The 13,300-nt window shown below is 36.5% G+C and overlaps 1 protein-coding gene across 2 annotated transcripts in view; it reads right to left on the reverse strand.

Moving 5' to 3' along the window:
• LOC128659472 (enoyl-CoA delta isomerase 2) overlaps positions 1-13,300 on the reverse strand; it is a 167,179-nt gene that overhangs the window by 83,719 nt on the left and 70,160 nt on the right. For both annotated transcript variants that reach the window (XR_008402398.1, XM_053713095.1), the window contains exons 5-6: positions 3,484-3,577; positions 3,174-3,294 (exon numbers count right to left, since the gene is read on the reverse strand). Coding sequence is in view for 1 of the 2 variants with exons in the window: in XM_053713095.1 (XP_053569070.1) it covers positions 3,174-3,294; positions 3,484-3,577 (215 nt within the window). In the remaining variant the exon portion in view is untranslated. The remainder of the gene's footprint in view (positions 1-3,173; positions 3,295-3,483; positions 3,578-13,300) is intronic.

A 13,300-nucleotide genomic window follows, 5' to 3' on the forward strand; every position in this document is an offset into this window, starting at 1 on the left:
TAAACACTTCAAAGAAGTACATGGAGGTAGTGATAAAAGCTTTAAATATATGGGGATAAGTAAATTACATACAGACTGGCGAGGGGGTGACATGGAACAAAGATTACTGAGGACTGAATCCAAATGGATTTTTAATCTAGATTGCATCCACCCTAAAGGACTAAATGCCAACTTTGAGGTAGTACACCTATTTTAACGAATTCCATAGGACGACTGGGGTTTTAGGGCATGCTAGCTCTTCTAACCGTAATTCCCAATGAGTGGGATTATTCCATACACCATTCAGATCTTTGGTATAAAAAGTTACTCAGTTAGGTGTAGATAAGCTTCTCCCCCATATTTCAAATTCCATCTATAATCTTAGCAGACTCTAATGACTAGTCACATCTAGTAATCTAAACATAAAGTCTATTGTAGAATTTTATAAACGGTTTCCTATGGTATTAATGAGACCTATAGGTCTATTTGATTTTTATCTATTATATGTATTAACGAAATTTATAGGTTTATTTTTCAATTTATTTATTATTATTATTTATTTATTTATTTTTTAATGATCCATTTCGTAATATATATAAATATATATATATATTTTTGATAAACAATAATATTATAACCTCTTTCACATTTTTTTCCTTTTTTCTTTTGAGCTATATGTCGCTGATATATTATTTTGTAGATATTGTCATTCTTATAAATTCCTTATAAATTGGTATCATTGGTAATACTGGAGGATATTTAGCCTAAAATCTCATAAACGGTCAGATTATACTCTGGATCAACATTAATCGAATCCATCAACTGGCACGGATTAACACTAATAAGTTATTGATGTATTAGTGGCCATTTACTATTTTCTTCTAAGTATAACTAGCACTATCATATGATTATATACATAATCTTTTTCTTGCCTCAAAGTGCCAGTTTGTTATTTCACGTGCCCATTTCCTATATGGCCTCCGTCCGCTATTGCAAGAGCTGACCGGAAGTGACGTGAGAACCGGAAATGACGTCAATAATGGCGTACCGAATAATACGAACATAGGATTACCTTGGAACAGGATAAACATATTCGTTTTACCATCATTGCACCTATTGGTCACCACCTTTGGGACTTTCTAATTTGTTAAATATCATAGGACCATAAGTGTTGGCCCATGGACGATTATACTTACTAATTTTTAGAGATCTCTTTTTTTTTAGTTTTTAAGTGTGCCGGCACTCTTTTAATGGCCATAAGCCAATTTGTTATATTGGCCATTTTGTTGATTGGTTTAGTGATATACATCATACACTATTGTGTTCAACACCACTCACACATTTCTATCACAGTATTGTCGTTGCATTATGTTTTTGCATTTTTTGTGATTCTTGTGTTTTATGCATATGAATTTTTTAATTTCTTAGCATCCATTTTCCCACTGCTAATAATTAGCACTTATTTATTTCACAGTTTTTTCATTGAGTATAATATTCTGTATATTTGTTTAACTCTTACTTCACTTCGAATTGGCTATATGATCCATAGCCCTTTAGCTCCTTAGACAAACTTAGATCCTCAGACCTTCACTACTTATGTCTATATTGGGCTAATAATACCCAAGGTAACCCTTTATCAATTCCTTTTTTATATAATTATTTTCTATATTATTATTTCTGTATTTTTTCTGATTTGTAATATTTTGCATAGTTCACACATTATCCGAATTGTATATTTCCTTTATTCTCTGATGATATATTTTATAGGATCTCTTCTAGAATATATTGAATTCTTCCTGGCTTATAATTGTCCTTTTGGGCTGATCCCAGTGTGGAACTTTTATTAGATTTTTATCCGTGTACATTATTTTAATTTTCTCCTTATACTAGTACTATATTATGATATATTGGATTCTTACATTTTATAGCATCTTGAGTGATCGTTCCCTATAAATATATAGGTTTCACTAACTATTTTACTTATTGATCTGAGTTTATTCGTCTACCTGTTTAATTGGTATACTAATTTTGTCCCCATAAGCAAATTAGACATTGTTTGTTTTTTCCAGTTGACTCTGCCACCTCCTTTTTAAATACCTGTGTAATACTTTAGCCTTTGGCGCTCCTATACATCACTACTGCTATTATTCAAGAATCTGTTAGGGACTCTTTTATAGTGAGCATCTAGGTGCCAGTTACTATATTATTATTTTTGAGTGGACATTCTGTAATAATATGGCTCTCACTAACAGGAGGTATTCTGTAATAGCATGGCTCTTAGCAACAGGAAGCACTATGCAAAAGTGTGGTATAACAATTGGAAGAGTGAAGGAGACATAAAGTGGTTAGAAAGAAGATAAAAGTTATAAAAACACAGAAAGAGGGAGAGTGAAAATTATGTAGTCATCATTTCATTTTTAGAAAAACATTTTTGAAGCCCATTATTAAATGGTGCCTGAAGGGTAGATTTACCATTGTGCAGACGGACATGATCTGCTGTAGTGATCATGTCCGCCGCACATCGATAAATGTCTACAGCATACGTGTCGACATTTATCAGTGCACAAGCAGTTCTGGTGAACTGCTTGCGAAATGCCGCGCCCTGCAGATTCATGGCCGATAGCAGGGGGTGTCAATCAACCTGATCGTATGAAATTGGGCGGATTGATGTCCGCAGCCTCAGAGGCAGCAGACGAGTTAAGGAGCAGCGGTCTTAAGACTGCTGCTTCTTAACTCCCGCTTCCAGCGAGCCTGAAGGCTCGTGCGGAAACAGATGCATTGGGGCCGATTGACTGCTTGGTAAATCGGCCCCTAAGTCTTAGTCCACATAATTATATAAAACACCTTGTAATTACAAGACTTTTATGTAGTATTGCAAACAATTATACTACCAGAGTGTGAAATATTCTAAATACTTACACCATATTTACGGAATGTTTTGTAATGTTCAAGCTCCTCCCACCACTTTTAATATTACACTTTCAAAGTGTTTTATGTTCCTTTAATATTGGTTACACATACTGGGATCAGCCTCTTTAGGTTATGTGGCAACACTGTCACAATTTAAAAATATAATTTTTTTTACAGTAAAAAAAAAGGAAAATGCTAAATTGTAAATAAAGTACAGAAATGCTAGATCTAAAATATTACACAAGGCGCATATTGTAAATAAAATAAATGCATCATACAATTACCCTGTCAGTGGCATACACAAGGTCAAACAGTCCTAATATAGTCACAGCAATGCCAATGGCGGGTCCATTTATCACAGCAATAAGAGGCTTTGGAAAGGCGATGAATCTATCAATAAGTGTCCTTGGTGAAACAGAGAAAATTATTCTTACTGGATAATTATTTTACAGTTAATATGGTGAGCTAATAATGCAACCTGAGATACTGAAGAAATTATAATCCGAAGCATAGAAAATAAAATCTTCATATGTGAGATTGGTTTAAGATGCAGGATAATCACAGCACAATTGTATAAAAAAAATAGAAGCTTACCGTAGGATCAAGAAATGAGATTTTTCTTCTTCTCTATTTAACAATCGAGCTCTGTTCGTTAAATCATTTCCACTGCTGAAGTAATCACCAGATCCTGTACAGATTATTAAAAAAATATTATTTTCTTGTGACAGGGGAGTAGCAGGTATTTAATTTAACAGAATATGTAGACCTTGTACAAACACATATACAACTGCAAAATTATCATAGCCATTAGCGCACCTACTCAACTCACCTACTCAACAGGGGGCCCTGGTGCAAAATTTTGTTTTGGCCCTGCAAAGTTAACTCAGTAGTAAGCAATGGTAATATACACACTGCTCTGTATAATAATTTTCAGGATGGACAGATAGATGATAGACAGACGATAGACATACAGACAGATCAATAGATGCACCTACAATCTACACTAATAAAATGCTCCCCTCCATTAGGATTGTACAAATTCTGCACACATCTATGTATAGACTTGCACTTGGACCCTACTGGACCAATACTAATTCTGGCCCTATCATAGCTGTAATAAAATCCTAAAAGGTTATAGACCTTATAAAAAAAAAAAACACAGGGCAGGTCTAAAATATGAGTACAAACTGAAAAAAGAATTTAGGCTTGTAAAGATAAACAAACAGTTTAATAAATATATGAAGGAAACTTTTTTCAAGTATTTCAAGTTTTCTTGTTTTTTTTAAAACAATTTACTATTGGCTAGATTTAGAGTTCTGCTGCCAAAGGGGTGCGTTAGCTACGCATGCTTTTTTCCCCCCGCACCTTTTAAATACCGCTGGTATTTAGAGTTCACAGAATGGCTGCGTTAGGCTCCAAAAAAGGGAGCGTAGAGCATATTTACCGCCACTGCAACTCTCTATACCAGCGTTGCTTACGGACGTGGCCAGCTTCAAAAACGTGCTCGTGCACGATTCCCCCATAGAAAACAATGGGGCAGTTTGAGCTGAAAAAAAAAACCTAACACCTTAAAAAAAGCAGCGTTCAGCTCCTAACGCAACCCCATTGTTTCCTATGGGGAAACACTTCCTAAGTCTGCACCTAACACCCTAACATGAACCCCGAGTCTAAACACCCCTAACCTTACACTTATTAACCCTTAATCTGCCGCCCCTGCTATCGCTGACCCCTGCATATTATTATTAACCCCTAATCTGCCGCTCTGTACACCGCCGCAACCTACATTATACCTATGTACCCATAATCTGCTGCCCCTAACACCGCCGACCCCTATATTATATTTATTAACCCCTAATCTGCCGCCCCCGCTATCGCTGACCCCTGCATATTATTATTAACCCCTAATCTGCCGCTCCGTACACCGCCGCAACCTACATTATACCTATGTACCCCTAATCTGCTGCCCCCAACACCGCCGACCCCTATATTATATTTATTAACCCCTAATCTGCTGCCCCCGCTATCGCTGACCCCTGCATATTATTATTAACCCCTAATCTGCCGCTCTGTACACCGCAGCAACCTACGTTATCCCTATGTACCCCTAATCTGCTGCCCCTAACACCGCCGACCCCTATATTATATTTATTAACCCCTAATCTGCCGCCCCAACGTCGCCTCCACCTACCTACAATTATTTACCCCTAATCTGCCGACCGGAGCTCGCCGCTACTCTAATAAATGCATTAACCCCTAAAGCTAAGTCTAACCCTAACACTAACACCCCCCTAAGTTAAATATAATTTAAATCTAACTAAATAAATTAACTCTTATTAAATAAATTAATCCTATTTAAAGCTAAATACTTACCTGTAAAATAAACCCTAATATAGCTACAATATAAATTATAATTATATTGTAGCTATTTTAGGATTAATATTTATTTTACAGGTAACTTTGTATTTATTTTAACCAGGTACAATAGCTATTAAATAGTCAATAACTATTTAATAGCTACCTAGTTAAAATAATTACAAAATTACCTGTAAAATAAATCCTAACCTAAGTTACAATTAAACCTAACACTACACTAGCAATAAATTAATTAAATAAAATACCTACAATTATCTACAATTAAACCTAACACTACACTATCAATAAATTAATTAAATAAAATACCTACAATTAAATACAATTAAATAAACTAACTAAAGTACAAAAAATAAAAAAGAACTAAGTTACAAAAAATAAAAAAATATTTACAAACATTAGAAAAATATTACAACAATTTTAAACTAATTACACCTACTCTAAGCCCCCTAATAAAATAACAAAGACCCCCAAAATAAAAAAATGCCCTACCCTATTCTAAAATTAAAATAGAAAAGCTCTTTTACGTTACCATTACCAGCCATTTGCGGGGCATGCCCCAAAGAATTCAGCTCTTTTGCCTGGAAAAAAAACATACAATACCCCCCCCCAACATTACAACCCACCACCCACATACCCCTAATCTAACCCAAACCCCCCTTAAATAAACCTAACACTAAGCCCCTGAAGATCCTCCTACCTTATCTTCACCACACCGGGTATCAGCGATCTGTCCAGGCTCCGATGTCTTGATCCAAGCCCAAGCGGGGGGCTGAAGACATCCATCCTCCGGCTGAAGTCTTGATCCAAGCGGGCAGAAGAGGACATCCGGACCGGCAAACATCTTCATCCAAGCCGCATCTTCTATGTTCTTCCATCCGATAATGACCGGCTGATCTTCAAGAACTCCAACGCGGATCCATCCATCTTCACCGACGACTTCCCGACGAATGACGGTTCCTTTAAGGGACGTCATCCAAGATTAAAATTAAGGTAGGAAAATTCTGATTGGCTGATGGAATCAGCCAATCAGATTCAAGTTCCATCCGATTGGCTGATCCAATCAGCCAATTAGATTGAGATCGCATTCTATTGGCTGTTCCGATCAGCCAATAGAATGCGAGCTCAATCTGATTGGCTGATCGGATCAGCCAATCGGATTGAACTTGAATCTGATTGGCTGATTCCATCAGCCAATCAGAATTTTCCTACCTTAATTCCGATTGGCTGATAGAATCCTATCAGCCAATCGGAATTCGAGGGACGCCATCTTGGATGACGTCCCTTAAAGGAACCGTCATTCGTCGGGAAGTCGTCGGTGAAGATGGATGGATCCGCGCTGGAGGTCTTGAAGATCAGCCGGTCGTCATCGGATGGAAGAACATAGAAGATGCGGCTTGGATGAAGATGTTTGCCAGTCCGGATGTCCTCTTCTGCCCGCTTGGATCAAGACTTCAGCCGGAGGATGGATGTCTTCAGCCACCCGCTTGGGCTTGGATCAAGACATCGGAGCCTGGACGGATCGCTGATACCCGGTGTGGTGAAGATAAGGTAGGAAGATCTTCAGGGGCTTAGTGTTAGGTTTATTTAAGGGGGGTTTGGGTTAGATTAGGGGTATTGTATGTTTTTTTTCCAGGCAAAAGAGCTGAATTCTTTGGGGCATGCCCCGCAAATGGCCCTTTTAAGGGCTGGTAAGGTAAAAGAGCTTTTCTATTTTAATTTTAGAATAGGGTAGGGCATTTTTTTATTTTGGGGGTCTTTGTTATTTTATTAGGGGCTTAAAGTAGGTGTAATTAGTTTAAAATTTTTGTAATATTTTTCTAATGTTTGTAAATATTTTTTTATTTTTTGGAACTTAGTTCTTTTTTATTTTTTGTACTTTAGTTAGTTTATTTAATTGTATTTAATTGTAGGTATTTTATTTAATTAATTTATTGATAGTGTAGTGTTAGGTTTAATTGTAACTTAGGTTAGGATTTATTTTACAGGTAATTTTGTAATTATTTTAACTAGGTAGCTATTAAATAGTTATTGACTATTTAATAGCTATTGTACCTGGTTAAAATAAATACAAAGTTACCTGTAAAATAAATATTAATCCTAAAATAGCTACAATATAATTATAATTTATATTGTAGCTATATTAGGGTTTATTTTACAGGTAAGTATTTAGCTTTAAATAGGAATAATTTATTTAATAAGAGTTAATTTATTTTGTTAGATTTAAATTATATTTAACTTAGGGGGGTGTTAGTGTTAGGGTTAGACTTAGCTTTAGGGGTTAATACATTTATTAGAGTAGCGGTGAGATCCGGTCGGCAGATTAGGGGTTAATTATTGTAGGTAGGTGGCGGCGACGTTGGGGGCGGCAGATTAGGGGTTAATAAATATTATGTAGGTGTCGGCGGTATTAGGGGCAGCAGATTAGGGGTACATAGGGATAACGTAGGTGGCGGCGGTGTGCGGTCAGCAGATTAGGGGTTAAAAAATTTTAATAGAGTGGCGGCGATGTGGGGGGACCTCGGTTTAGGGGTACATAGGTAGTTTATGGGTGTTAGTGTACTTTAGAGCACAGTAGTTAAGAGCTTTATAAACCGGCGTTAGCCCAGAAAGCTCTTAACTACTGACTTTTTTCTGCGGCTGGAGTTTTGTCGTTAGATTTCTAACGCTCACTTCAGCCACGACTCTAAATATCGGCGTTAGAAAGATCCCATTGAAAAGATAGGATACGCAAATGGCGTAGGGGGATCTGCGGTATGGAAAAGTCGCGGCTGCAAAGTGAGTGTTAGACCCTTTCCTGACTGACTCTAAATACCAGTGGTAGCCCAAAACCAGCGTTAGGTGCCTCTAACGCTGGTTTTGACGGCTACCGCCAAACTCTAAATCTAGCCGAAAGTTATTGAAATTTGCAGACGACACTACTCTTATTGGGCTTAACTCAGATGAAGATGAATTGAGCTATAACATGGAAGTAGTCCGGCTGGTAACAAGGATTGAAGCAAGCAATTTAGAATTAAATGTTCACAAAACCAAAGAGATGGTAATTGATTTTAGAGAACAAAAAGTCTGTCACCTTCTTCTCTAAAAATTAAAGATTGCATAGTAGACAGAGTTACATCATACAAATTCCTTGGCACTAGGGATGGGCGAATGTTTCTAAAAATTCAAAATTTAAAACGAATTTTGATACATTAGTTCGTCCGAATCGAATTTCGAATGTTTATATAACATTCTAACATTCTATTTTCGAATTTTCATTTTCGAATTTTTCAGATTTGTTCAAATGATAGAATGTTTAGCTATGTATTCATTCAATTTCGAAATGTAATATTCGAATTCGAATGTGACATTCAAATTCGAATGTGACATTCAAATTTGAAATAGTATTTCTAGTCTACAACTGTGTTTAATAAATGTAATATTCAAATTTGAATGCTACATTTGAATTTGAATGTCACATTCGAATTTAAAATAGTATTTCTAGTCTAATATTGTGCTTTAAATGTGATATTCGATTTGAATGTGATATTCGATTCGAATGTGACATTCGATTCGAATGTGACATTCGATTCGAATGTGACATTCGAATTTGAAATAGTATTTCTAGTCTAATACTGTGTTTTATAAATGTAATATTCGAATTAGAATGTGACATTCGATTCAAATGTGATATTCGATTTAAAAGTGACATTCGAAATAGTGTTTCTAGTCTACAATTATGTTTTATAAATGTAATATTCGAATTCGAATGTGGTATTCGAATGTAACATTCGAATTCGAATGTGACATTCCAAAACTGTAAATAACATTCGAAAATCGAATTTTTAAGAATATTCGTTCTTATCAACATTCTATTATGTAAATCGAATTTCTACAATAACATTCGTTCTAACATTCGAATTCAGATATAAACACATTCGCCCATCCCTACTTGGCACAACAATTCAATATGATTTGAAATGGGACATAATATTTTTACTATATTTAAAAAGTCTCAACAACGTTTGTACTTCTTAAGGCTACTTAAAAAATATGGCCTGTCTCAAAAACTGTTAACTTGTTTTTATTCAGCCATCATCAGATCAGTTTTATCTTCCTCTATTTTAACCTGGTATAGCTCTGCTACCTTGTCATTAAAGGAAAAACTACACCTAATTGTAAGATCTGCAAAATAAATTACTGGGTGTCAACTTATTTCTAAAAAAGAAAAAGAGTGATGTAGGAGCTACCTAAATATGGTCTTGGGTATAAATCCCTATAAGAGCCCTGCAATCTCTTAAACAGGGATTGAAGAACAGGCTATACAAAGGGGGGGTGGGGGTGGGACAAGTACTCCAAATAGAGCCGACCAAAATAATAAAATAATAATATAAATATAAATTGATAACCCAAGATAGGTGTAATAAAATGCTTAATAAACTGTACTGTGGCACAATGAGATAATAAGATATTAATAATAAAATGATGCTGGCATCTATAAAATATAGTAGACCCAAAACTGATAAATCACAAACAAGGGTCTAATAACTAATATAATAACAGACTAAAATAAATTATCAATTGATAAAACAAGAGAAACTGTCATAATAAATAAACATGAGGAGTGATCACTATAGATATTAGTGCTTAAATACAACTAATATGAAAGTATGCAAAAAATTTCACAGATCTTTTTCTCTCCGTAACAAACCTACATTTTAGGCAAGATAAAGACAGTGGTACTTAGGCTATATGTATGGATGATTGTTGTCTTCCGCTGTGCACAGACTCCGATGGAGAGGGATACAAAGGAGAAAACGCTCACTGTCCGTAAAAGAGCAACTGTTATGGTGTATTCCGTTTCGGATGACGTTGGGTCATGTGACTAGGTGCCATAGTCCGCTGGTCTCCAAACGATACTGTGTATCTTCCGTTGCAGCAAAGCTGTCTCTTGAGACAATTCTTGTAATATGCTTGTTTGGACATGCAATTAGATGCAAAAATCCTTGCCGCTTCAAAACAGATGTTGTTTTATATATATATATATATATATATATATATATATATATACACACACACACACACACAAGTATATACTAATATCATTTACGTTTCTTTATCCAAAATGTTTGGGTTTTTTTACCCCAAGATTGGTGTAATAGATGTATACTGGTAAAAAGATCTATTAATGTGTGTGACATTGTGGATCGATTTGACTGTTATGTCTAATGATTTATTTTCTGTTTAATATTCGCTCCAATGGGTTCACGATGTTCCTTATATATATATAAGGAACATCGTGAACCCATTGGAGCGAATATTAAACAGAAAATAAATCATTAGACATAACAGTCAAATCGATCCACAATGTCACACACATTAATAGATCTTTTTACCAGTATACATCTATTACACCAATCTTGGGGTAAAAAAAAAACAAAACATTTTGGATAAAGAAACGTAAATGATATTAGTATATACTTGTGTGTATATATATATATATATATATATATATATATATATATAAATATCAAATAATGAATAAAAATGAAAAAATATATACATAAAAAGTATATATTAAATTATAACGATAATAGCATAAATCGGGTATAGGGCAAAAAGTGGTATAATGTATATATCAAAATTTCCAAAGGTTCATCTTTCATATATGTAAATAGCACTATATCCTCCAGAAGGATAGTCAAATGTTTTTGGTTACAATGTTGACCATATAATACCTATTTTTGTACAATGATAAGGGGCATTGTGTTATATATAGAGTCAACCAGAACATTAATTGCTATATCTATATCGGGGATACTATATTGAACATTTGGAATAAGAGAACAAGGGTAAAAAAATGTAAGCAGTGTATTTAGGTAAACACCATATTATCTATGTGATGACTTACTAGAAAAAAATGTTATAATGTATGTTGCCTACATATATTCTCTGAACTAAGATAGTATAATATTTGTGCTCATCTTTTTACTAGACCATTGGTTATAGTGAAGTATAATAGGGTCCCTCTATGTTTAAATAATAGGGTAACTAGTACATGCATGTGAATAGGAAATAAAACTAAGTGAAATAGGAAATAAATATGTGACTAAAAAAGTGTGTTTAGATCAAAAGAACTATTAAGTCCCTTAGGGTGTAGTGTCTTGAAACTAAAAACGAGCTCAGCATCTTTTTTAAGAAGTGTTTTTTTTTTTTTTAATATATTACCTCCCCTAATGTTGGGGTGAATTTTAAGGATTCCCCAAAATTGAAAACAACCTAAATCTCCTTGGTGTATATCTGTAAAGTACATTAAAAGAGAGAAGCGCTCAACCTGGGAACGAACAATAGCATAATAGCTTGTTCTATGGCTAGTTACCACCCTAGAAGCAGCCTCTTTTTGCTCAATGTGTGCCTTTCACAGAAAAGAACTTTCCTGTAGCATATCAGTCTGATCCTGACTTCACAGTACAGTCCAGCCCCGAAATACCAGGCAATCCCTTTCTGAACAAGAGAAACAGCAAAACCCCAGACATACGTTTCGGCCTATTGTGGGCCTCGTCAGTGAGGTGCAGCCATATCCCTCTAGGCACACTGAGCAACGGGTCCACGTCTGGATTCCCGCATCACACTTAGGGAGACTTCCCTAAGTGTCATAATTTGCATACATTAAAAGAGAGAAGCGCTCAACCTGGGAACGAACAATAGCATAATAGCTTGTTCTATGGCTAGTTACCACCCTAGAAGCAGCCTCTTTTTGCTCAATGTGTGCCTTTCACAGAAAAGAACTTTCCTGTAGCATATCAGTCTGATCCTGACTTCACAGTACAGTCCAGCCCCGAAATACCAGGCAATCCCTTTCTGAACAAGAGAAACAGCAAAACCCCAGACATACGTTTCGGCCTATTGTGGGCCTCGTCAGTGAGGTGCAGCCATATCCCTCTAGGCACACTGAGCAACGGGTCCACGTCTGGATTCCCGCATCACACTTAGGGAGACTTCCCTAAGTGTCATAATTTGCATACATTAAAAGAGAGAAGCGCTCAACCTGGGAACGAACAATAGCATAATAGCTTGTTCTATGGCTAGTTACCACCCTAGAAGCAGCCTCTTTTTGCTCAATGTGTGCCTTTCACAGAAAAGAACTTTCCTGTAGCATATCAGTCTGATCCTGACTTCACAGTACAGTCCAGCCCCGAAATACCAGGCAATCCCTTTCTGAACAAGAGAAACAGCAAAACCCCAGACATACGTTTCGGCCTATTGTGGGCCTCGTCAGTGAGGTGCAGCCATATCCCTCTAGGCACACTGAGCAACGGGTCCACGTCTGGATTCCCGCATCACACTTAGGGAGACTTCCCTAAGTGTCATAATTTGCATACATTAAAAGAGAGAAGCGCTCAACCTGGGAACGAACAATAGCATAATAGCTTGTTCTATGGCTAGTTACCACCCTAGAAGCAGCCTCTTTTTGCTCAATGTGTGCCTTTCACAGAAAAGAACTTTCCTGTAGCATATCAGTCTGATCCTGACTTCACAGTACAGTCCAGCCCCGAAATACCAGGCAATCCCTTTCTGAACAAGAGAAACAGCAAAACCCCAGACATACGTTTCGGCCTATTGTGGGCCTCGTCAGTGAGGTGCAGCCATATCCCTCTAGGCACACTGAGCAACGGGTCCACGTCTGGATTCCCGCATCACACTTAGGGAGACTTCCCTAAGTGTCATAATTTGCATACATTAAAAGAGAGAAGCGCTCAACCTGGGAACGAACAATAGCATAATAGCTTGTTCTATGGCTAGTTACCACCCTAGAAGCAGCCTCTTTTTGCTCAATGTGTGCCTTTCACAGAAAAGAACTTTCCTGTAGCATATCAGTCTGATCCTGACTTCACAGTACAGTCCAGCCCCGAAATACCAGGCAATCCCTTTCTGAACAAGAGAAACAGCAAAACCCCAGACATACGTTTCGGCCTATTGTGGGCCTCGTCAGTGAGGTGCAGCCATATCCCTCTAGGCACACTGAGCAACGGGTCCACGTCTGGATTCCCGCATCACACTT

This window comes from Bombina bombina, chromosome 5 (assembly GCF_027579735.1).
Source record: "Bombina bombina isolate aBomBom1 chromosome 5, aBomBom1.pri, whole genome shotgun sequence".
NCBI classification, from domain to species: Eukaryota; Metazoa; Chordata; class Amphibia; order Anura; family Bombinatoridae; genus Bombina; species Bombina bombina.